General features: G+C 39.5%; 4 protein-coding genes and 2 pseudogenes across 4 annotated transcripts; 1 reads left to right on the forward strand and 5 right to left on the reverse strand.

Moving 5' to 3' along the window:
- Positions 1-2,143: 2,143 nt before the first annotated feature.
- Positions 2,144-4,536, reverse strand: LOC149114327 (uncharacterized; annotated as a pseudogene).
- On the reverse strand, positions 2,144-7,113 carry LOC149114328 (kelch-like protein 2). Its single transcript, XM_089286804.1, has one exon. It carries the CDS (start codon positions 5,781-5,783, stop codon positions 5,022-5,024), a length of 762 nt encoding a protein of 253 aa, XP_089142930.1. The 5' UTR covers positions 5,784-7,113; the 3' UTR covers positions 2,144-5,021.
- Positions 7,114-8,418: 1,305 nt separating this feature from the next.
- Positions 8,419-11,828, reverse strand: LOC149114329 (kelch-like protein 12). Its single transcript, XM_089286803.1, has one exon. It carries the CDS (start codon positions 11,727-11,729, stop codon positions 10,002-10,004), a length of 1,728 nt encoding a protein of 575 aa, XP_089142929.1. The 5' UTR covers positions 11,730-11,828; the 3' UTR covers positions 8,419-10,001.
- A 392-nt stretch (positions 11,829-12,220) lies between these two features.
- LOC149114330 (uncharacterized) lies at positions 12,221-16,930 on the forward strand. Its single transcript, XM_089286057.1, has 2 exons — positions 12,221-12,722; positions 15,587-16,930. Exons 1-2 carry the CDS (start codon positions 12,221-12,223, stop codon positions 16,576-16,578), a joined length of 1,494 nt encoding a protein of 497 aa, XP_089142183.1. The 3' UTR covers positions 16,579-16,930.
- A 493-nt stretch (positions 16,931-17,423) lies between these two features.
- Positions 17,424-19,485, reverse strand: LOC149114331 (uncharacterized; annotated as a pseudogene).
- Positions 19,486-21,412: 1,927 nt separating this feature from the next.
- LOC149114332 (kelch-like protein 11) lies at positions 21,413-24,993 on the reverse strand. The gene has a single exon (XM_089286805.1). The coding sequence runs from the start codon at positions 24,117-24,119 to the stop codon at positions 22,419-22,421; it is 1,701 nt and encodes a 566-aa protein (XP_089142931.1). The 5' UTR covers positions 24,120-24,993; the 3' UTR covers positions 21,413-22,418.
- Between the last annotated feature and the right edge of the window lie 1,263 nt (positions 24,994-26,256).

Genomic DNA, 26,256 nt, shown 5'->3' on the forward strand with positions numbered 1-26,256 from the left:
TTTAGGATTTGAGTATATTGTAACGAGTGCATTGCAATCATACCCCACAACAAAAATGTACAAGCTTCTTTTGTGTGGAGTCCAAATGTTAACTAAGAAAGGATATAATGATTTATAACAAGTGTCCTTCTGTCAAATAAGGTATGAAAGAATAAGAAATGCCACCAAAGAGCATAGGAGACAGTTCTGTTATATCATCAAGATTTTTGGTAGCTCCCCTGAAATCTGCCCATGAAATAATGGCTCTATTTTCATCATCACACCATTATACAGCTCTGCTGATTGAATCCTATTTCGGGTTTAAACAACAAAATCGTCCGAAATGTATCTCATATGTTACATTATTGAGTTATTTTTTTGTAAAAAAAATACCTCTTAGTCGGCGCATCGGGTATGTTATGGACGGGTCAATGGGCGAGTGAGTGAGTGAGTGAGAGATGTATGTATGTCACACCAATCAGATTGGATCTACTATGAACAGCCAATCAAATTTCTTGTTGTAAAGGTAAATGGTACGTGAGAAACACAAGGTATGTATAAACACAAGGACTTTGGTAATTGAAAAATAAAGAGTGACATGTATGTTGCCGGTTTGTGATTTTTAGTCCGGTTTGGAGGGGAGTGTGACAGTTACATACATACATTGGGTTGTTTTAGAGTGCATAATTTTCAGTGTAATGGTGGCTAGTTATGAACGAGATGAGTCTTGAGTTTTGAAGCAGTTCATGAGTAGTAGGCAAATGGTACGAGATATTTTTATTTTTAATTACAAAGGGTAACTTGATACTTTTGTTTTTCACAAGGAGTTAATTCAATTAGAGGTCACGAATCGTCGGTTCTAGTTCTTAGGACATGTTTTAGAGGAGACGAGACTATTTAGATTTGAAGCAGTTCTAACGTTTATAATAGTAAGTGTAGGTAACGATTGTTTTTTTCTTATTGGATGCAAATATAACGAGATATTTTTATTTTTTAGTTACAATGGGTAATTTGACACTCTTGTTTTTCACAAGGTAGTAAATTCAATTAGAGCTGACAAATCGTCACCACTTGTTCCCACGAGATGTTTACTATTTTTAGTTACAAATGGTAACTCGACACTTTTGTTTTTCATATGGGAGTAAATTCAATTAGAGCTTACAAGTTATCGGCTATTGTTCCCAGGTTAAACAAAAAAGAAGCTTTCATTTCTAGAGTGTTTTTACGTCTCTGCAGTAGCAGTTTAATATTTTTATTTGATGGGCATTTTATGACATTCTTTTCAGTCCGATATTTTTAAAGGTAAAAAGTATGAAAACTGTTCAAATGTTCTTTGAAGACTGTGTGGCACCAAGTTAAAGTGCAATTTAATTAAATCAGACTTTCAATGTGTCAGAGAGGTTTTTTTCTCTTTCTTTCAATTTTCGGTGAAGTAGTGTTGCTGCGTTGTGTTGTGTAAAAAGGGTAAACTTACGACTCATATAAAATGTGAAAAGTTCTCTTAACTTGAGTATTTTTGAGCAAAAATTCCTCTTGGGGGCTGGAAGGGCTCCCGAAGGGGTACTCCCAGAAAAAATTGGTTGGGGGTGTGCGGCCCGCTTCCCAAAACCCTTACCCTATTTATGACCAAAATCTGCGATATTCCTTACCCTATTTATGACCTGACCAAAAATTCGAAACCCTATTTACGACCTGATCCTCAAATCAAAACTCTGTTTCAGACCTGCGTTATAATTAGTTCCCTAGTTCAAACCAATGTTAAATTACCGTAAACATATAAATTTGTGAAGGGCTTTTGTTGATTTTCTTTTCGATAATGATGAAAAAGTGGCCTCTTCTTAAAGCATACCCATATCAAGGCTAGAGTGGAAAAACCATACCCTATTTATGACCAAACTGGCCAAAATCAGCTAAAATCGATACCCTGTTTATGACCAAAACGGCTGAAAAACCATACCCTTCGGGACCGCACAGACCTATAAAGCCCATGTAAGGGAGTCCCCTCCCCCGGGAGAAGGGCTACGTGATCGGTGAGTGAGGGAGTTATGCATGTGCACCTGTCAGACCAATCACAGTGTGGGTTGTATAAAAGAACGAATAAAATCGCCTGTTAGAAAATAAGATGGTATCTACATTAATCTGGAGACGTGTCAGATTACTGTAGTTTGTTCAGTCAAACATTTTATGGCTTACTATTTAGTTATCTTACCATTACCGATGTAACATCGTATGTACATCATAAACTCCCAGTTTCTTTCTTGCTGTACATCGCAACCAAAAAAACTTGTCAAATCAACCAAATCATTACTGTAAACAGTTCCATGAATGCTCCTATCTCCGAGACTTATAGTTCACAAAAAAATAACTCTTGCACGCCTTGCGTGCCTATGTTTTTCATTATTCAGACTGAGAACATCCCAAAAAATAACTGAGCTCCACTTTTAGGCTTGGCTAAATCTATATATTATTGCATTGCATTGTATTGCATTGTAATGTATTAGGTTAAATATAATTTGTGCTCGCGGACTATTTGAAACATGTTTTTGACTAACAGCCACACTAACAGTTTATGGCAGAGAGATTTTTATCTACCAAGATTTAACACTGTTACGTATGGAAAACATTCAATTCAATATCTAAGCCCAAGACTCTGGAGCAAGTTATCAATTTAAGAAAGATCGGCCGTCAGTCTCGAGCAGTTTAAGACCCAGATATGCAGGCTTGATTTAAGTAACATCTTAGATGGATGTAGTGGCTGCCATCTTTGCAATTGATAAATTTAATATTTCTTACTGGATTTTTCTGCATATCATTTGTAAATTTCATTCAGAATTGTGTTACTTATTATCTGTTTTTATTTTGATTTTATACTCATTTTAGATAGTTCTAGTTAGGTGTCCTATTAGGGTTGGGGATTCCCCACTGCTAGATGTAACTGTCACAATAATAAAGCCATTATTATTATTATTAAAAACCTCAGTTCAGAATCTGTATATCAATCAGAGTGATGCCTTTCATATAATGTCAACAAAATGAATTGTGTCATAGTACAACAGAGCACTTTTTTGTAATGACACTCCATCACTGATTTTAGTGTGTGTGCACACTTTACAATTATACTCCCATCCTAAATTCAAAACTAACCTTAACTCATTACACCAAAACTAGTGATAATACAGCAGCATAATTTGGTTTGGGCAATTAAAATACTTCATATAAAATAACTAACTAATAATAATAATAAAAAACTAAACAAACTGACAAGTAAAATCAGCATCCTATGCAGATAAAGAAGCCCGTTTTCAGTAAACACCCGTGTCCCCCTCTCCTCTGTAGACAGACCGGGATAAAGTTCAAGGCAAGTAACACAACACTCTGGACTTTATTCAACGTGAGTAATGCTAGAAGTAAACTACTTGGCTTCGACCGTAGTGTATTGTAACTACCTGTCCTATTAATTTTAAAAAAATTAGCTTCGACAACATGTGCTCTTTGACCGGTTTCGAGACTTAATGCTACGTAAGCTGTCAAATTTCAACAGTCAGGATGCTTAATGCACACATGTACGCAATGCGGACTTATTTTTTCCTGTGTGACTATTCCTTGACAACGTCAAGTTTGTCTAGTACTCCTTTGGAGAGTTTCAGTACACAGCCGATGAATGTATTGTCAGAGCCTTTGGAGATCATTTTCACTGGTATAGTTGTCTTCTTGATCCATTTGTTCTCTAAAGGGTCATAGCATTCAACACTCAATTGACTTCCCACAGAGCCATTTGTGCCACCCAGCACATGAAGTGTTCCCTTCAGACACATCATAGTGCCATATGGACGAGAAACATTCAAACTTCCAATAAACTGCCATTCGTTTGTCAAAATATTAAACATCTCGCATGTTTTCAGATACGTTTGCGAATCCTTCCCTCCAGCTACAAAAATCTTTCCTTAACTTGCCACACCAAAAGCGTACCCTCTCTCGTTGCATGTTTGCGATTTCCTCCCATTTGTTTTCCACAGTGTCAAATCTCTCAGCCTTCGAAAGGTACTTCCCTGCCAGGTACCCACCACAAACATACAGATGATTGCCAGCCGCAGCAACACAAGAATCATGCCTGTAGTCCTCGTGAGATGACAAAACCGTCTGCCCTAAACACCGCTCAATATTGTATCTTTTGATAGTTGATTTTTCCGTTGCTGTGTTGACCTCTATCGCATACAATTCGCCTCTGACGACAGCCACCTTAGCAGACCATGCGGTGGACAAGCCCAAAGTACACCAGCAATTAAAAACGGGATCGTACCTCTCTGCCTTACCATGAGATCGAAAGGCGTACAACTGATCACGGTAGTTGATCATTTGAGTATACCGGTCTCTCTCTGACAACCCGTCTGCTAAACGCTTCCACTCGTCTCTATCTGGGAGATAACAGAAAGTGTATTTCCTACTACAAGCAACAATGGCGCGGGTTTCAAGCCCATTTCTCGAGGACTGTGGAATATTTTCTTCCTCTGGAAAAGCCGTCAGCCTTAAAGCATCTGATACAGTAAACACCCGCATATAAGAACACACAATTTCAGAGGTCAGACTGATTGTGTTCTTATTTATCGGATGCTTAGTGAAAAATCAGCCTCAGGATGTTCTTAAATGTTCTTAAATTTTTTTAAATTCAGTGCTGTACAGCATAAAAAATGTTGCTAGAAATTTTAATCATGTTTTTGGACAATTACATAAATTGATGGAACAATAATTAAAAACCTAATGTTCAAATAGGTCTACTGTAATCAGTAATGTAACAAAACAGTAACAAGAAGGATGTATGTATAGTTCTGTAGATATTCTGAAGAGAACAAAGGTGCCCAAAACTTAGCTAATACCATTGGTCAGCAGGTGTGTTTATGGTAATTTGTGTAATTTTGACACCCTTCCCATTTTATAAGAACATTATTTTTTTTCCAGGCTGATATTGTTCTTATAAAAGTGGTGCTTTATTTGCCAAATTTCAGCCTGATGTTCTTAATCCATGTGTTCTTATATGCGGGTGTTTACTGTACCAGACTTAAACAACGACAATCTCCTTGCACGAGTTTGTTTGTTACGACGTCGATTAAGAAGTCACGCGACAGGGAAGCCAGTCGCATGTGACGAAACAATTGTTCAAACGATGCCTTTCGCTCGCTTTTGTTTTGTTCGATCCACTTTAATACGATATTAAACACATCTGCTTCAACTGCAACAGAAATTTCGTCACTTGAAATCCACCTCTCGACTTCTTTAGCTTCCAAGTTTAAGAATTCATCCATTTCTGCCACAGATGCAAAGTTCGCGTGGATGAACTGTCTGTTGTTGGTGATCAGTTCGTCGCACTGGTGCATCTCAGCAAAATAAAAAGTTGAAATGCAATTTGATTTGGACAACTGCCGTTCTAAAACTCGCCCAGAAAGTGTTTTCAAGCCCGGAATGACAAGATAGTTCGCTGCAGCGATGAGATCCTTGGAATTCTCTTCAGTTATCTCGACACTTCCTGTGTAGATGAACTCCAAAATATCTTCCATTACAGCACCCGAGATCTCTTCAAACCGAACAATCCCTTCTCGATTCTCTTTCATGTTGCTCTGAAAAAGCGTGGAGAAGAACGGGCTTGCTGCAGAAAGCACATTTCTATGAGCTTTGAATTGTTTGCCATCTTTCGTCACCAAAGTTATGTCGCATAAATGATCTTGTCTTCGCTGCATGTTAAGCCGCTTCGCCAATTCAACGCAGAAAGCAGCTTGGTCCGTATCAGAGATTCCCGGCAGATCTTCCATACTCAAGATAATAAACTTATATCAGTAAATTACAGATTAGAACCGTTTCGATGCCCTTAAGTAGCTCTACCAAATCACGAGCAAATACAATCGAAAGCGAAACTGTTGAGTACACTGGGAGTGAGATGACGTCATCAGGAAAGGAAAAACTGACAGACTGGACTAGACTTCACAAACGCCGACTTGCAAAACATATACTTGTAGAACGCAACTTACAAAAACGCGGACTTGTAAAACTCAGTTAAATATTTGTATTTTCTTGAGAAGATCATTTTTCACCCAAAGAATCAAACGTATTAAGAGCAGCTTCGCGTAAATATCAACTAGACTTGGAAATAGCGAAAAAATCGAATTTCTTCAAACTCGCCCAGAATGAAGCCCTAGGGGCACCAGTAACAAAAATATCGTTTTAAGTTCGATAAATCAAAAATTATTTTTTTCCGCAATTTTTTCGTTTCGATGCCCCAAATCGGCCAAACTCCATCGAAAATGAGCGGCATATTCAGAGGCTCGTAAACTCAAAAGCAAAACTCTTTATTACAAACTGATTGCACGTCGTATTTGTACTTCCTTTTTTGTCTATTTAGAGCTAAATAGATCGTGATTTGATTAGAACTTAAATATTTGACGAATTTTTTAAGTTAACGACCCAAGACAGCTTTACAAGAGGTCTACATTTAGCCTATTTTCAAATGCTAAAAAGGCGTTCTGGTACACGGCTTTTCCCGAAATGACTAGTTTGGTCTGAAAGAGCATTCTTTCTTCTTCAAATTAGTGAAATAAAATTTTTGGGTAAATAAAATCGCGAGCGCTGAGATAACGAACGAAATGCAGCACTTCTTCCTGAAAACGCGACCTTTGACCCAAGCGTAACGAAACCAATTACTGCAAGAAAACCCGGAAGAAAAGCAAACGCTTCGTTATTTTGAAACAATTTCTAGTGATATCTCTCCGAAACCATGATTGCAAGAAACTGTTTCCAGATATGAAATCTTGCAGGGTCAAAGAAGGAGCTAAAGGGCGCATTTTGACACAATAACTTTGTTTGCTGAGAATTGAAGTCAATGCCCATCAACGAATTCCAGTGAAATTTTCAAACTTGAAGTATGTTAGCCGATACTTAACTGAATATTTATATTGATAGAAGAGTCGTCTTCTTGGATTAACCTTCAAAAGAAACTGGATCCAGATTTGGAAACCTCTAAAAGAAGAAATGTTTAATATTCCGTGACCTTCCCGATGCTATAAGTTCCATGCACATGCCAACCGCATGTTTGTCGTAAAACCAACTGAACGCCACCGACAGTTTCCATGGGCAACCCCTAAATAAACAATATAATTTAATATAATTCCTAACAGAGAAAGAAACAGAAACATATTCTTCAATACTAAACGTTTCTTAGTAACATTAGATCCGTTTATGTCATCTTGTCTTTTTTGGTTCATCATCTCGCAGCCTGCACAGTGTTCGTTAAGTGCCTTGTTAGTAAAGTATTCCCCATTCCAAGTCATCTGTAAGTTCAGTCTAATTTTATACTTTCACACGCGTGCTTACTTGGTTCCCAGACCCCTGGTTGTGAGACGAAAAACACGGTTTACCGCACACGTGTCTTTTCTAAATTAAAGGGAACGGTTTTATTACAGTTCGTAATTAAATGTTGCTACTGTTATTACATTTATTCCAAGGATTTTCATTTTGGTCATCAGACGGTCGATCAGCGAAGCAAACATTACCAACTGAATATCCTGGAATCGCACCTCATAACCCATAAGGGATCACTCCTAATTGGTTTCTCGCTGTGGGCAGTTTCCTTTATCGGAATCTTAGGACATGATCAGACATGAAGCAAGTTTTCGACCGGCTTACATCCAAATCACTACAATCATTCCACTGTCCCCTATAGAAAACTTAACAAAACAATAATCAACAGTCCACTTTGGCCATAATTTAAGCTCTTCATTCGCGCAAGTTACTGAAACCAAGGACCAGGCACACATGGGAACGGAAAGACGGGATACTATATCTAAAAATAACTTAAAGGGATAAGGTCAATACGGGGGATTATTTCTCTCACCCTTCCTCTTCCCTTGACACAGGCTAATTTGCTTTCCACAGTAACAAATTTCGCCTGAAGGGGAGAGAGGGGAGTATACATACGAGCCAAGTGACGCATCAGGCCGGAGCTTATCCCGGTTTGTACAGCATGAAATGATTAGGAATATTTCTACTCCCCCTGTATGGAATTCTATCCCATCGCAAAGTTGCCCTACCCCCCCCCCCCGTCTCCAGCGGTAATTTTGCCGGTACCCGTTTGTACACCTGGAGACTACTTGGGTGGAGAGAGGCACTGTGAGAGTAAAGTGTCCTGCAGCCCCTCCCCCTGGCCGGGGGGGGGGGTGGTTCTAAATGACAGTCAGATGGAAGAAATTGTCAAATCATATTGGGATACCTATCTTAGCACCCCTTGGTGTGTTTCAATCTAAAGCGATCCTTGTTACATGGAAAATTATTCCAATGCCTCTAAGAGAATTAAGCTGAAAAAACTAAGACAAGAACTACGTGTTACAAAGATTTAGTAACGCTCAATGATTAAACTGAATTCATGCGGTGCCCACAAAACGCGGTTCTTGCAACTTTCGAAGTTTCTTTCACCATTTTATTGACGATAAGGATCGTCAATATAATGGGAGTATTTTAATCAGTTCTCTTAATCATTTAATTTTCATTGTGACTTTTTTGGTTGAGACATAAGTTGTAAGACAGAAGTAAGCCTTCACAAGGTCTTATATCCATTTCATTTGCACAAGCTTATTAATGAATGAACAAATAACTAAATCGTAAATCGTAATTCGTTAAACTTTCTGTTCGATAAATCTACAGAGAGGAAAATTCAAATCTCCCGCGCCTAATTACAGTATTTAGAAAAGAGACCAACCAGATAATCGCACTGAGACAACCATTCTGTGCGCGCTCACAAGTTTGAAAATCTAAGTTGCAAACATCAGTTTTGATGAAAATTTTATCACGTTTTGTTCTTCCATCAGACCATAGTTAATAGAGGGAAATGATTATGAAACTCGACAAAGTTTTTTGCTGTATGTTTTTGTTCTCTTTTGTTGGCCTTGACCTTGCACAAAACACAATAGTTTACTACTGACCGTGGTAGTAACCAATAGAAACGTTTGGTTACATAATTCATGCATAGTGTATGAACGCAAAACAAAAGATTGTGCATGGTCGTGGACCTTCCAGTATAAATCTTGGCATTTTTATTTGCTCCTTTGATGTTTGCCAGGCCTCATAACCACTCCCCTCTGTGAACCATTTTACAGTTGTCTGCTCAGTCACTTGGCCTTTGGATGGCAGCGAGGCTGGAGTTGACCTTGTTTTGATACAAACCTCACTTTTGTTGTGTAAAACAAGTTGTTCTGATGCTAATTAGGTGCATTTACATGACAAACCTCAGCCTCACTGCCACCCAAAGGCCAGGTCACTGAGCAGACTACTGTAAAATGGTCTCTCTACTGACTATGTTCAAACGAGTTTCCATCCATTTTCAACATTTTACACTCAAATACATCTTAATTCTTTGCTGCCTATCAGCTAGAGGAACACTCAATTTTTACTTCTTAGAGCTCTGGACATGAACTAATAATTTAACTCCTGCACTATGTTAATTTCTCTCGTGAAATTTATATAAACTCAATTACAGCCAGCCTCGTTTCCAGAGCCCTCACTCGTTCTGTGATGCTGACTATATTGCAAGTTGGGATTAACAAAACAAACACTAGAACTCTTTGGCGTTTACTTACCAAGAGATCGATGATATTCAGTGTCCTTAAGCTCAAAGTAAGAAGACAGGTACAACTCTAAATATATTTATAAATTCCACTGTACAATGGTCGCCGGAAATGGAAGACTTCAAATCAAACTTTCCAGTAAAATGTTGAAAATTGTTATGCAGTTAGCTGGAGACCCAATCGATCCCGTACCCAGACTTCACTCTGTCTCAGTCTCCCTTCCGTCTGCCTGTAGGAGATCTCGGTTCAATATTACAACTGTTCAAGGTTATCACTTTTTAAGTGCTGACGAAATCAACTGAGAAAACGCGTAGGCCAATAGAGGAGAACGTTTTCCCTCGAAAATATAAGCAAACGTAAAAGATAATGGGTTTCGTTTCTCTTCCCGACGACCCGATCTCGTTTCCCCCTGCTTTACTATTCCTTAATAACATCAAGTTTGTCTAGTACTCCTTTGGAGAGTTTCAGTACACAGCCAGTGAATGAATCGTCATCGTTTTCGGAGATCTTTTTCACTGGTATGGTTGCCTTCTTGATCCACTTGTCCTCTGCAGGGTCATAGCATTCAACACTCAAGTCACTTTGCTCATCGACATCACATTTAGTGCCACCCAGCACATAGAGTGTTCCCTTCAGACAAACCATACTGCCATCTTCGCGAGGAACTTTCAAACTTCCAATTAACTGCCATTCGTTTGTCGAAATGTTAAACATCTCACATGTTTCCAAACACAATTCCCAATTCTCCCTCCCTCCGGCCACAAAAATCTTCCCTTCAGTTGCCACACCAAAAGAGTACGCTCTCGCTTGTTGCATGCTTGCAATTCCCTCCCATTTGTTTTCTACAGTGTCAAATCTCTCAGCTTTCGAAGCGAAGTCATCCCCTAGCCTCCCGCCACAAACATACAGATGATTGCCAGCCGCAACAACACAAGACCATTGCCTGCAGCCCTCATGAGATGATAAAACCGTCTGCCATGAACACCGCTCAACATTGAATCTTTTGATAGTGGATTTTTTCGATGATGTATTGATCTCTATCGCATAGAGTTCGCCTCTGACGACAGTCACCTTGTGGGCCACCCGTGGGCGACCTCTGGGCCACTCCAAATGATCTAGGGTAGACCAACAATCAAACACGGGATCATACCTCTCTGCCGTACCATCAGATGAAAAGGCGTACAACTGATCACGGTGGTTTATCATTTGGGTGTAGCCGTCTTTCTCTGTTAGCCCGTCTGCTAAACGCTTCCACTCGTCTTTCTCTGGGAGATAACTGAAAGTGTATTTCCCTCCACAAGCAACAATAGCGCGGGCTTCGAGCCCTTTTCTCGGGGACTGTGGTAGATCTCCTTCACATGTAAAGTTAGTCAGCTTTACAGCATCTGAGATCAGCTTCAAACAACCGAAATTCTCTCGCACAAGCTCATGTGTCACGACATCGAATAAAAAGTCACGCGATAGGAAAGCCAGTCGCATGTGACAAAACATTTGTTCAAACGATGCTCTTCGCTCGCTTTTCTTTAGTTCGATCCACTTTAATACGATCTTAAACACATCTGCTTCAACAGCAACTGAAATGTCGTCGCTTGAAATCCACCTCTCGACTTCTTTAGCTTCCAAGTTTAAGAATTCATCCATTTCTGCCACAGACGCAAAGTTCGCGTGGATGAACTTTCTGGTGTTGGTGATCAGTTCATCGCACTGGTACATCTCAGCGAAATAAAAGGTTGAAATGCAATTTGATTTGGACATCTGTCGTTCTAGAAATCGCCCGGATAGTTTTTTCAAACCCGGAATGAGAAGATAGTTCGCTGCAGCGATTAGATCCTTAGAATTCTCTTGAGTTACTTCCACACTTCCTGTGTAGATGAACTCCAAAACATCTTCCATTACAGCACCCGAGATCTCTTCAAACCGAGCAATCCCTTCTCGATTCTCTTTCATGTCGCTCTGAAGAAGCTTGCAGAAGAACGGGCTTGCTGCGGAAAGCACATTTTTATGAGCTGTGAATTCTTTGTCATCCGTCGTCACCAAAGTTACGTCGCATAAACGATCTTCTCTTCGGAGCATGTTAAGCCGCTTCGCTAATTCCACACAGAAAACAGCTTGCTCTGCATCAGAGATTGGCTGTAGATCTTCCATATTCCACACAATAAACTTATTTCTGTAAATTACAGATTCCTTTAGCCTCAAATAGCTCTACGAAATCAGTCACGACTGAATATACAATCAAAAGCGAAACTGTTTGGAAGACTACGACACTGGAAGCGGGATGACGTCATTGTGTAAGGAAAAATTGATAGACTGGACTGGACTGGACTTGTCAAACGTGGACTTGCAAAACACACACTAATAGAACGCAGCCTACAAAAACGTTGACTAGTAAAACGCAGTAAAATATTTCTCTTTATTGAAACGATCATTTCTCATCCAAAGAATCAAATGTATCTAATATAATTCGTAACCGAAAAAGAAACATATAGTTCATTACTTAAGACTACTAGAAGTCTCTAAGTAACATTAGATCCGTTCAAGTCATCTCGTCTCTTTTGGTTCATAATCTTGCAGCCTGTACAATGCTCGTTAAGTAAACCAAAATTGTCTTGTTAGTAACGCATTCGCCTTATTCAAAAATGGCGGACGCGCGGTTGAGACCTGAGCCGGGTTCACCTAAACGAGGCTTAGGAGGCACCGCAAGAAACATGGCGTCGAAGTCAAACATTCACTGTTGCGTACCATTGTGCACACAAAGAGGGCGTGTGGGACCAAAAGGAGAACAAATTGGATTTTTTAAGTTTCCAGACGAAGAGGAAATGAAGAAACGATGGATACATGCTATACGTAGAGATGTTGGTAGATTTTTTCGCATCTCCGGGGCATCAAAAGTGTGTTCGTTACATTTCAAACTTAGTGACATATCAAAGGGTCTTAGTGGACGAATGTCTCTGAAGACAAGTGCAGTTCCGTCGATATTTGCTTGGAAACAAACTTCACCACGAAAGCGGCCTCCCCCTATCGAAAGGCCTTATCTACGACAGCGAAAAGAGAAGAAATCTGTCCCAGAAAAAGAGTCTTTTTCAGTGTCTTCGGAGCCCGGTAAAGTACCTGAAGCAGCAAACGATATTCCTGAAACAGGTACTAACGAAACCACTATCTTAGGAGTCGCCAGTACCACTCTTAATGAAATGCCTTCCACTGAAAAAGATCTTAATGGGACCCTAAAACAATTAAGGCTACTTGAAAAAACATAGGCACGCAAGGCGTGCAAGAGTTATTTTTTTGTGAACTATAAGTCTCGGAGATAGGAGCATTCATGGAACTGTTTACAGTAATGATTTGGTTGATTTGACAAGTTTTTTTGGTTGCGATGTACAGCAAGAAAGAAACTGGGAGTTTATGATGTACATACGATGTTACATCGGTAATGGTAAGATAACTAAATAGTAAGCCATAAAATATTTGACTGAACAAACTACAGTAATCTGACACGTCTCCAAATTAATGTAGATACCATCTTATTTTCTAACAGGCAATTTTATTCGTTCTTTGATACAACCCACACTGTGATTGGTCTGACAGGCGCACATGCATAACTCCCTCACTCACCGATCACGTAGCCCTTCCCCCGGGGGAGGGGACTCCCTTATATGGGCTTTATAGGTCTGTGCGGCCCCAAAGGGTATGGTTTTTCAGCCGTTTTGGTCATAAATAGGGTATCGATTTTAGCTGATTTTGGCCATTTTGGTCTTAAATAGGGTACGGTTTTTGCACTCTAGCCTTGATATGGGTATGCTTTAAGGGCCCATTAACCGATCTTTTCGAGCCGTTGCTAAGGAAAATTTAGTCTCATATAACCTCATCAGTTTTAGTTAGTTCAGAGTTATTTCATGTGTTTCAACTTTTTCATGATCAGTAACACTAGTCATGACGTCATCAGGCCACGCCCATGGTCATGTGACTAATACAGAAAAAATGCAAAGGCTCCCAGGCAAATTACTTTCTCGGGATTTTTTTCATTGATTTAATACTTCGATTTAAATCCTCATTACGCTATACATCGATTTTGTTTCATTTCTAAAAGGTCAGAATTTGAGAGCATTTCAAAATATTGAAAAATTCGTAATTTTCTGAAAAAAGCATGATTTCGAAAAAGGAATACATAGTTATGTTGCCAACGTTGGCTTTAATCGAAATTCGTCAAAAAAAGCTGGATTTAATCAAAAACCGCGTTTCCTTTAGCATTTAAAGAAACCGGATGTGCGCCCGATATCTATTGGAAGTTACCCTATCAGCGCGTGCGCAATTTACACTACCAGCGCACTTCGGTAACATCAAACAAGGCCACATGGAGTTAGTTTTTCTCTTTCTATTGCTCTTGTTTTTCTGTCTTTCTCTTGTTTTGTCTTTGCTTGTACTTTTTTTTACTTTGCATTTTGCGAAACACAAAGAAAAACATCCAAAATGTGTGCGAATTTGCAAGTTTTTGGGTTGTTTTTATTTTCCGTGCTCAGGCTGACGTAAGCGACCGGAACTGAAATTTCATCTCCTTAGCAACGCGCGCGAGCGCGCGCATGAATCGGTTAATGGGCCCTTAAGAAGAAGCCACTTTTTCATCATTATCGAAAAGAAAATCAACAAAAGCCCTTCACAAATTTATATGTTTACGGTAATTTAACATTGGTTTGAACTAGGGAACTAATTATAACGCAGGTCTGAAACAGGGTTTTGATTTGAGGGTCAGGTCGTAAATAGGGTTTCGAATTTTTGGTCAGGTCATAAATAGGGTAAGGAATATCGCAGATTTTGGTCATAAACAGGGTAAGGGTTTTGGGAAGCGGGCCGCACACCCCCAACCAATTTTTCTGGGAGTACCCCCTCGGGAACCCTTCCAGCCCCCAAGAGGAATTTTTGCTCAAAAATACTCAAGTTAAAAGAACTTTTCGCATTTTATATGAGTAGTAAGTTTACCCTTTTTACACAACACAACGCAACAACACTACTTCACCGAAAATTTAATGAAAGAGAAAAAAAACCTCTCTGACACGTTGAAAGTCTGATTTAATTAAATTGCACTTTAACTTGGTGCCACACAGCCTTCAAAGAACATTTGAACAGTTTTCATACTTTTTACCTTTAAAAATATCGGACTGAAAAGAATGTCATAAAATGCCCACCAAATAAAAATATTAAACTGCTACTGCAGAGACGTAAAAACACTCTAGAAAGGAAAGCTTCTTTTTTTGCTTAATATCCTGGGAACAATAGCCGATAACTTGTAAGCTCTAATTGAATTTACTCCCATATGAAAAACAAAAGTGTCGAGTTACCATTTGTAACTAAAAGATAAAAATATCTCGTTATATTTGCATGCAATAAGAACAAAACAATCGTTACCTGCACTTACTATTGTAAACGTTAAAACTGCTTCAAATCTAAATAGTCTCGTCTCCTCTAAAACATGTCCTAAGAACTAGAACCGACGATTCGTGACCTCTAATTGAATTAACTCCTTGTGAAAAACAAAAGTATCAAGTTACCCTTTGTAATTAAAAATAAAAATAACTCGTGCCATTTGCCTACTACTCATGAACTGCTTCAGAACTCAAGACTCATTATGCACTCTAAAACAACCCAATGTACGTATGTAACTGTCACACTCCCCTCCAAACCGGACTAAAAATCACAAACCGGCAACATACACGTCACTCTTTATTTTTCAATTACCAAAGTCCTTGTGTTTATACATACCTTGTGTTTCTCACGTACCATTTACCTTTACAACAAGAAATTTGATTGGCTGTTCATAGTAGATCCAATCTGATTGGTGTGACATACATACATACATACATCTCTCACTCACTCACTCACTCACTCACTCACTCACTCACTCACTCACCCATTGACCCGTCCATAACATACCCGACGCGCCGACTAAGAGGTATTTTTTTTTTACAAAAAAATAACTCAAAAATGCGCCAATGTCGAAAAGAAAGTTGCAGATTTGGAAGACAAAAATCAAGCACTTCAGTCAAACGTCTTCTCACTTAGTCAGTTTACCTCTGATGAGGCAATGTTGTTTTATACAGGCTTTCCTAACTACAAAGCATTCTTGGCATCCTTTGAATATTTAGATCCGGGAGATAATGGACAAAATGTCAGATACTGGTTATCAGGTGAAAATGAGATACCCTCGGAACACTATGTGTCCCCAACGCAGTTAGGTGTAAAGAGGGGTAGACCAAGATCACTCAAACCACAAGAAGAATTTTTTCTCACTTTGTGTCACTTGAGACAGGGATTTGCAGAAACCCACCTTTCCCACCTGTTTAATGTTTCTCAGGCAACTGTCAGTAGGATTGTTATTAGTTGGATCAATTTTATGTATCTTCGATTTGGAGTGCTTAACATTTGGCCATCGAGAGAAACTGTCAACAGAACAATGCCTGAGGACTTCAGGAAGGCACATCCCAGTACAAGAGTTATTATTGATTGTACGGAAGTGAAGTGTGCAATGCCCAGTAGTTTGTTGCTGAATAGTGAGTTGTTCAGTGCCTACAAGAATCATACTACACTAAAGGGGCTTGTGGGAATTTCTCCATCTGGTGCTATCACTTTCATGAGCCAACTGTATACAGGAAGTATATCAGACAGAGAAATTGTAGAAAGGTCAGGCATGCTTGACCTGTCATTTAATGAAGGAGATTCCGTGATGGCAGATAAAGGTTTTACTATAAGTGACATCTTACCTTTAGGTGTGTCTTTGAATATTCCACCATTCTTGGGAACATCCACACAAATGCCCCCGGAGGATGTTGTGAGAACTCAGGAGATTGCACGACTGCGGATCCACGTCGAACGCGCAATTAATAAAACTAAAAATTTTCATATATGGGATAGCGTTATCCCACTGAATCTCTTTGGCATTTCAAATCAAATGTGGTCGGTTTGTGCATTTCTTTGCAACATTCAAGACCCTATCTTAACAAGCTGACACAATAGAAAGCTTTAGACAACTGATTTGTAATTTTTATAATGTTTAATGTTTTGGCTAAGCAAGAGTGTGTTGTAGTAATATTTACTATCTAGTTCTCAGGAGCTTTTTATTTTCTTTCAGTGAAATACACAATCACTGAAATAATTATGATACCTGTAAATGACTGGCCAAAAATTACAGGGGGGGGGGACCTGAGCACATGACCCAACCCCTTACCTTTGGAATAAAACAAACTGACTGACCCCAAAGTATAGGTCAGAAATTAGATGACCTCCCCCCCCCCCCCCCATATGGGAAAAGGAGATGACCCACCCCTTATGTGTAGTGAAAATTTACACAGCCCACCCCTTTTTGAAGGATCGATGAAGTAATGACTCACTCCAGTATGCCTTTTGACCAGCCCTGTAAAAATGAAAACTAATGAGTGGTTTGTGATTTTGATACAGACTTACAATTTTACACTGTCTTTGTGAGCTTCAAATCCATTACATTTACCCCTTAGGATATTTTTCAAATCACTCTGAGATTTTATGCACTGAATGTTTGATTATGATGCTGTTGTAGAATGACAAACAACCAAAGCTTCTCCTGAAGCTCAACCCAGTAACCTCTGTCAAAGGCAATTCTTTCAATTGACATTCCTTTTTTAGTGTAAACAACAAAATCACACCATTGTGCACCAGTACAGCCCATTTGGCCCTGAACTTGGGCATAGTAAGCATGGGTTCTTTTCAGCTTGCACATGTTCCTAACCCTCTCACAAAAAAACTTGGGGTCTGAGCAGGCATCTAGGGGACTCACTTGAAACTTTGTTTCTGAGCACTTGACTTCAAGTAGTCCAAAGGGATCTTCACAATTGGGGTCTATTACCTTTCCATCCGGAGAACATCCCAGAATTGGAGAATTAGTGCATACAACAAATCCACTTTTGAAAACATGTACTGGTGTTTTTTGACTGTGCATGTATTTGTGATGCCTGTCAATTGCTACTGGCTCATATTTAATCCCATGAGCTGTGTGTCTAGAATGGAATGTCTTTGGGCACATAATTTCTTGAGCAAATTTATCATGACTTCGTTGTCTGTGGGAAATCAGATAAAACTGAGATGCTGTAAAACGGTACTTTCGCTCAAGCTTCCACCTTTCAGAATGAGACTGATCTCTAGTCTCCTTCTCAATGGTATTGAGAGTTTCCTCATTAATGCATAATGATTCATACAAGTTCTTCTCTACATCTGTTAGCTGATTGTTTTGAACTGCAGGCGGCCCACAATCTCTTAAGGGAAACCTGGGATAAGTTAATGGCTGGTTATTTTTCCTCCCTCGAGGCACATAGGAAATATCAACACAAACATTAAAGTTGGACTCTGTGTGGGTTAGCTGGTAGCTTACATAAGAGCCCACTGGACTATGCCCGAATCTCGTTTCTATCAGATGTATTTCACTCCCAAGATCAACAATTTGAGCATGACCCATTTGAGGGTTTATATCTCTGATTACCTGCTTGAATTTTTGCTCCTCTGCACTGTTGTACATTGCATTATTTCTTGCCTCGTAAAGGAGAGAATGAATCCCTTCGTTTCCACGTTTTGTATCCTCCAGTTTGGTTTTTGAGACAACCACATCCATAACAGGCTGAGGATAGATGGTTTCACCGCGACCTTTTTGATGCCAAGTTTGAAGTTTTGAGGTGCATGCTTGGTCTGGGATCTGATCAACTTCATTTTCTAGGTCTTTAGTATTTTGGGACCCATATAGACTAAATTTACAAGCCTTCAGCATTAAGGCTAAAGAATGGTTGCAGTAGCCCAAGGAACCCGCAACACAGGAACATTTGGAATCTTTCTCTTCACCTGAGACAATACATAATGCTAAAAATACATTATGAGGGGGATCGTTCTTTCGAAAGGAGTGATAACTTTTGCAACGAATGAAAAAGTATCTTTGGTCACCGTAGCTTTCAATGTTCTTAAGATATTCATCCTTTAGAAATGTTGTAGCTTTTTTGAGCCCGGTTGGAACAGATTTCTTACCGGCACAGCCCAAACTCTTTCCAGTTAGTGTAACAAATTTATCCATCTCGGCACGGGAGAAAAAGGGCATTTTCTGCAGTGAGTTCCCCCATCCACTCTTCGGGTAATTGATCTTTAAGTTCCCTTGACGCTGAGAAACATAGGTAGAGCTGGCGTTTATAGAAGTACTTGCTACAGTCTCATGGCTGCTGCTTGCTTGCTCCCTAGCAATTTTCCTCTTCGTGTAAGTTAAATCTGGATCAGGATCGACTATCGCATCTTCTAACCCCGATTTGATGTATTCATCAACCCTGGAGAAAAAATTTTCGAATTCGAGTGTATTTTACTCAGATATCGAAACCAAACTATACTTAACTCACTCAACATAAGAAGTTTAGATTACTACTTATATTTGGCTATCCATCGTTACATTTACACCTACCGTTTTAATAGCTGAGCCTTTGTTTTCAGCCCGTTGCATTTATCTCCTCTACATTTTAGCCAAAACCTCAGGGCATCGTTGTTGAGCTCTGCTAGGTTTCTTCCCTCTAAGGACGCTCCTGGAATATCGTCTTGACTCGAATTAACTGCAAAACTCGCCGCCATTTTTACAACAGAACATTCGCCAAGGTCTTCAAACTACTTTACATCAACTGATCCTCAATTTAACTAAACAGTCAATAATTCCACATACCTTCAAACAAAACTCACAGTTTCGTTAGATCGAGTGATGCCTCCTAAGCCTCGTTTTGGTGAACTCACCTCAGGTCTAAACCGCGCGTCCGCCATTTATGAATAAGGCGTATTCCCCATATCTTGTGTTCCGTACGTTCAGTTCAAAGTTTCGATTTCCAGCGGCTAAGCACTTGGTTTCCAGACTCTCGGTTGAGACAAAAAAAACACGGCTTATCGCGCGCGTGTTTCCTCCATAAAGAGAACTGAGTTTTTATTAGTTTTAACTGAATACAATTAGTATTCCTTCTCTTACTACATTTTTATCAGGCTTGTTCATCAGCTAGTCGATCAGCGAAGCAGAAATTAAACTTGCTATCCTGGAACTATATACCTTATAACATATAACGGATCACTCCTAATTGGTTTCTTGCTCTGGGTTTTCCTTTATCGGAATCTTATAACATGCAGTAATTTTTCAACCGCCTTACATTTAAACCAATAAAATCATGTCACTGTTCGCTATAGAAAAATTAACAAAACAATCATTGACGGTGCACTTTGGGCATAATTTTAGCTCTTCATTTGCGCAATAAACTAAAACAAGGACCAAGAACACATGGGAACGGACAGACGGGAAAGTAACTTAAAGGGGTAAGGTCAAAACGGAGATTAACTTTCTCACCCTTCCTCTTCCCTTCATACAGGCTAGTTTGCGCTTCGGCCGCAGTGTTGATCTCTCCCGGGAAGAGTAAACAAAAAGTAAAAGCTAACGGTTGCATACGAGGCAAGTGGCTCATCAGGCCGGAGCATATCCCAGTTTCTGTAGCATGAAGCGACTAGGAGTATTTCTATCCCCCTTGTATGAGATTCTAGTCCATCGTAGTGTTACCTCCAGCATTAAATTCTCCAGTACCCATTTATACACCTGGGTGGAGAGAGGCACTCTGTGAGTAGAGTCTTGCACTCCCTCCCCATACGCGAAGGGCGGGGGGGGGGGGGGGAGGGAGCGCATCCTAAAAGACAGCCAGACGGGAGTAATCTTCATATCTTTTCGGGATTCAAATTCCTCTCTTAGTACCGCTAGATGTGTTTAAATCTAAAGCGATCACTTTTACATGTAAAATTATTCCAATGCCTCCCAGAGAATTTAGCTGAAATAAATAAGACAAGGGCGACTTGTTACAAAGAATTGGTAACACTCAATGATTAAAATGAATTCATACGGTGCCCACAAAACGCGATTCTTTCAGCTTTTTCAGGTCCCCTTCATCATTTTTGACGATTAGGACCGTCAATTTTATATGGGAGTATTTTAATATGTTTTCATGGTTATTTACAGTTTCATTGTAATTTTTGTGGAGACATGTTATTAGACAGAAGTAAACCTTAATAAGTTCTTATATTCATTTTATGTGCGCAAACACTTGATTAAAGTTACTGTTCCATGGCGGAATCTCCCTACAGACAGGAAGATTTAGATATTCCGCGCCTAATTACTATATAAGAAAAGAGACCAATCAGATAATCGCACTAAAACAACCATTCCATGCGCGCTCACAACTTCAAAAAAATTCAAACATTACTTGTGATGAAAATTTTATCGCGTTTCGTTCTTCGTTCAGACGGTTTTCAGCCACGTTTCAAGCATTTTACCCACAAATGCATCTTCTTTGCCACCCATCAGCTTGAGAAACACTTGAGCTCTGGACGTGACAAGTGACAATTTAACTCCTGCACCATATTAATTTCTCTTGTGAATTTCAATAAACTTGATATATTAAAATTCAACCAAAAACAATAGACCTCACTACGAGGCTCTGGGGAATAGCTACAGAGTTTACGGGGATTGTTCATCGGAGCCTCGTGCTGAGGTCTATTGTGTTAAGCTGAATTTTAATACAGTCAACTCCCTATAACTCGAACCCTCGCTAACGCGAACCTCGCCCTAAGTTGAACCAAAATCGATTTCTCCTGGATTTCCGTTATACATTTACTATAATTTTACCCTCGGTAATTCGAACTTCCCGCTAACTCGAAGTAGTTTTCATTTCCCCTCAGGATCATTTTCAAAATAATTTTGCCCTCAATAACACGAAACATGTCTGTCTATACATGACAAGTCAAAAAGGCAAACAGTGTACTGCAGTCCAAAACATTAAATTTATTTTGAAGCAGCCTTGTGAACTTTCTCCTCTCTTTTACATTACACAAAACGTGTCAGTTCAGAGTATACGAAGTTAAGAAATGTATTGTTCCATTTTCCCTCGGCTTCCCTATACTGTATAATTTAATTTGATTACAATGTACATTACATGAATAGAAAAAGGAAATCGCATGAACTTAGAAAATGTAAATCGTATGAGCTTAGTACCAGTAGCTTCGCATTGTCCTCTTTAAAAAAACCAGTACAGTTCACAGTTCCTGGACTTCTCCCGAGCCTGCCGCCATCCTTTGTTATATTTTTCACATTACATTACTTTTCGATTTATACACTAATTTAGAGATTTATTGTTTTATTTTCACTTGACTTCTCTATTCTAAAATTAAATTTGATTAAAATTACTGCATGAATAGAAAAACGTTAAACAACGTTTTTTCCTTATTTGCGGTCATTTGATCTCAACTCCCGATAACTCGAACCTTTTTCAATTTCCCTTGAAGGTTCGAGTTAATAGAAGTCGACTGTATATCAAAATTGGGCTATTAAAGCCAATCTCGGTTCCAGAGCCCTCGTTCGTCCCGTGACATTGACCGTAAAAGCGAAGGCTCAGCTGACCATGACAAGTGATCTTTTGAGCGAGAACTCTTGCTTTGAAAATAGTTTGCACTTCCCTTCTTATTTTGAGCTGACGGACACTAAATATCACTGATATCTCGGTAAGTAAACACCAAACAATTTCAGTTTTCGTTTTGTTTTATCCCAGCTTGATATATAGTTACCGAAAGATTTTTGTGAGATTTAGGTGAGTTTTAACTACATCTAAAACATAGTTGATATTAAATAAATATATTCATCAATTCTACTGAACGTTAGTCGCGAGAAATGGAAGAATTAAAATGAAACTTTCAAGTGAAATGTAAAAATAAAATGGTCAATCGTCAATCATAACATCTGCAGAACTATGATCCTAATCCTTACTCTTCTTCTTACTATTCCTTAATAACATCAAGTTTGTCTAGTACTCCTTTGGAGAGTTTCAGTACACAGCCGGTGAATGTATCTTTATTGTCTTTGGAGATCATTTTCAGTGGTATGGTTGTCTTCTTGATCCACTTGTTCTCTGTAGGGTCATAGCATTCAACATTCAAGTTATTTCGCCCATGGACAGATACGCCACCCAGCACATAGAGTATGCCCTTCAGACACATCATACTGCCATCGGCACGAGCAACATTCAAACTTCCGATAAACTGCCATACGTTAGTAGAAATATTGTACATTTCGCATGTCGTCGACCACGATTTGCCCAGCATACCTCCCGCTAAGAAAATCTTTCCTTCAGTTGCCACACCAAAAGCATCCTCTCTCTTTTCTTGTAAGTTTGCAATTTCCTCCCATTTGTTTTCTACAGTGTCGAATCTCTCAGCCTTCGAAAAGGACTCCCCTGCCAGGAACCCACCACAAACATACAGATGATTGCCAGCCGCAACAACACAAGAATAGTCCCTGCAACCCTCATGAGATGACAAAACCGTCTGCCATGAACACCGCCCAACCTGGTATCTCTTGATTGTGGATTTTTTAGTTGATGTGTTGACTTCTATGGCATAGACTTCGCCTCTAACGACAGCCACCTTAGTAGAACTTGTGGTGGACAAGTCCAAAGTACACCATCCATTAACAACGGGATCATACCTCTCTCCCTTACCATCATATGGAAAGGCGTACAACTGATCACGGTAGTTTATCATCTTAGTTACATATGTTCTCTCTAACAACCCGTCTGCTAAACGCACCCACCCATCTTTCTCTGGGAGATAACAGAAAGTGTATTTCCCTCCACAAGTAACAATGGCGCGGGTATCAAGCCCTTTTCTCGGCAACTGCGAAAGATTTCCTTCCACTGGAAAAGCCATCAGCCTTATAGCATCTAAGACCAGCCATAAACAACTAGAGTTTTCTTGCACGAGTTCATTTGTCACGACATCGATTAAAAAGTCACGCGATAGGGAAGCCAGTCGCATGTGACGAAACAATTGTTCAAACATTCCTTTTCGCTCGCTTTTGTTTTGTTCGATCCACTTTAATACGATTTTTAACACATCTTCTTCAACTGCGATAGAAATTTTGTCACTTGAAATCCAACTCTCGACTTCCTTAAGTTCCAAGTTCAAGAATTCATCCATTTCTGCTACAGAAGCAAAATTTGCGTGGACGAAGTTCCTGCTCTTACTTATGAGTTCGTCACACTGGTATTTCTCAACGAAATAAAATGTTGAAATGCAGTTTGATTCAGACATTTGTCGTTCCAGAAATCGCCCGGAGACTGTTTTCAAGCCCGGAATGAGAAGATAGTTCGCTGCAGCGATAAGATCCTTAGAATTCTCTTGAGTTACCTCGACAGTTCCTGTGTAGATGAACTCCAAAACATCTTCCATTACAACACCCGAGATCTCTTCAAACCGAACAATCCCTTCTCGATTCTCTTTCATGTCGCTCTGAAGAAGCTTGAAGAAGAACGGGCTTGCTGCGGAAAGCACATTTCTATGAGCTTTGAATTCTTTGCCATCTTTCGTCACCAAAGTTACGTCGCATAAATGATCTTGTCTTCGAAACATGTTAAGCCGCTTCGCCAATTCTACGCAGAAAGCAGCTTGCTCCGTATCAGAGATTGGCTGTAGATCCTCCATATTCCACACAATAAACTTATTTCTGTAAATTACAAATTCCTTTAGCCTCAAATAGCTCTACGAAATCAGTCGCGACCGAATCTACCACAATCGACAACGAAATGTTTGGAAGAGGACACTGGAAGCGAGATGACGTCATCGTGTGAGCAAAATTTGATAGACTGGACTGGACTGGACTTGTCAAACGTGGACTTGCAAAACACAGACTAATAGAGCGCAGCCTACAAAAACACAGACTAGTCAAACGCAGAAAAATATTTTTCTTTATTGAACGATCATTTCTCATCCAAACAATCAAATGTATTTAATGTAATTCCTTAACAGAAAAAGAAACAGAAATTTATACTTCATCAACAAGTAATATTAGATCTGTTCATGTCATCTCGTCTTTTTTTATCCATAATGTTGCTGCCTGTACAGTGCTCGCCGGGTCAACCAAAGTGCCTTGTTAGTAAAGTATTCACCATTCCGTATCTTCCGTAAGCTCAGTCCAAATGATTCACTTCCAGCTGCGTTGCACTTAGTTTCCAGACTCCTGGTTGAGAGAAATATCACGGTTTACCGCGAACGTGTTCCATCTATAGAGAGAACCCTTTTATCACACTTGGTAATTTAGTATTGTTTCTGTTTTTAAATTATTGCCAGGCCTCTTCATTTTGGTCAACACAAGGTCGATCGGCGAATATACCTCATAACACGTACCGGATTACTCGTAATTGGTTTGTCGCTCTTGGTTTTCCTTAGTCGCAATCTTATATCGTGAAGTAATTCGTCAAACAGTTTACATTACAAACACTTACCGTTTCACTGTTTCGTATGGATAACTTAACAAAACAATAATTAACAGTGCAATAGCAGCCGGTTTTTCAGTTTCGTTGCGGCCGACAGTCCATACCTTCAGTCCTATTTTAACCTTCTATACGGCAACGCCAACCCAAGCACGTCCCAAACTACCAAAATGACCTCTCCAAAACGACCAGTTAATCAAACGACTAACAAACAATTTATACAAAACAATATGTTATATTGTAAAAGCTGAGAAAACTTGATCCGTAACGAACGTGGTTGGTAACTGTTTGTGGTTGGTTTCTGTTTTATTGATGTATTTTGATTGTGTTGGGTACTGCTATGCTACAATGAGAATATTTTAAAGATAAAAATGTTGTGTGTGCGGATAAAGAAAAACATATTACACCCCTATCTCTCCATAGCGGTCATCTCTCGACAACTGCTACTTTTCCCTGTCCTCAAGATTAACTTGTGGCTGAAACGAAAAAAAGAAAAACCTTTAAAGTGATTAAGAAGATAAACTATTTTTCTTTTCAATGAGTATGGGAGAAAAAAATCTCCGAGTCCCCCACGGGTCTTGAACCCACGACCTTGCACTTGCACGTTGTGCAAATGCGTTACCCCTGGTCAAGCGGGACTCTGGTTGTTAGTTAAGCAATTTTTTAGGTTGATATGTGTCTGTAGTTGCTATTGGTGGCTCAGTTTAGCTCCGGCAACTGTGCCGCAACAATATCACAGTCAAACCTCCACTGACGGCCACAACTTGATAGCAGCCTGTTTTTCAGTTTCGTTTCGGCCGACAGTCCATACATTCAGTCCTATTTTAACCTTTCTACAAGGCAACGCCCACACAGGCACGTCCCAAGCCACTAAAATGACCTCTCTACAACGACCAGTTAATTAAACGACTGACAAACAGTTTATACAAAACACTATGTTATATTGCAGAAGCTCACAGAACTTGATCCGTACCCCACGGGGTTGGTAACTGTTTGTGGTTGGTTTCTCTTTTATTGATATATTTTGATTGTGTTGGGTACTACTATGCTACAATGAGCATATTTTAAAGATAAAAATGTTGTGCGTTCGGAAAAAAAAAACAAAACATATTATACGCCTACCTCTCCATAGCGGTCATCTCTCGACAACTGCCTCTTTTAACTGTCCTCAAGATTAATTTGTGGCTTAAACGGACAAAAGAAGAACCTTTTAAGTGATTTAAAAGCTAAATTATTTTTCTTTCAAACGAGTATGGGAGAGAAAAAAATCTCCGAGTCCCCCACGGGTCTTGAACCCACGACCTTGCACTTGCACGTTGTGCAAATGCGTTACCCCTGGTCAAGCGGGA

This window comes from Orbicella faveolata, unplaced genomic scaffold (genome assembly GCF_042242905.1).
Source record: "Orbicella faveolata isolate gen_17 unplaced genomic scaffold, um_ofav_v1 contig_14, whole genome shotgun sequence".
Taxonomy (NCBI): domain Eukaryota; kingdom Metazoa; phylum Cnidaria; class Anthozoa; order Scleractinia; family Merulinidae; genus Orbicella; species Orbicella faveolata.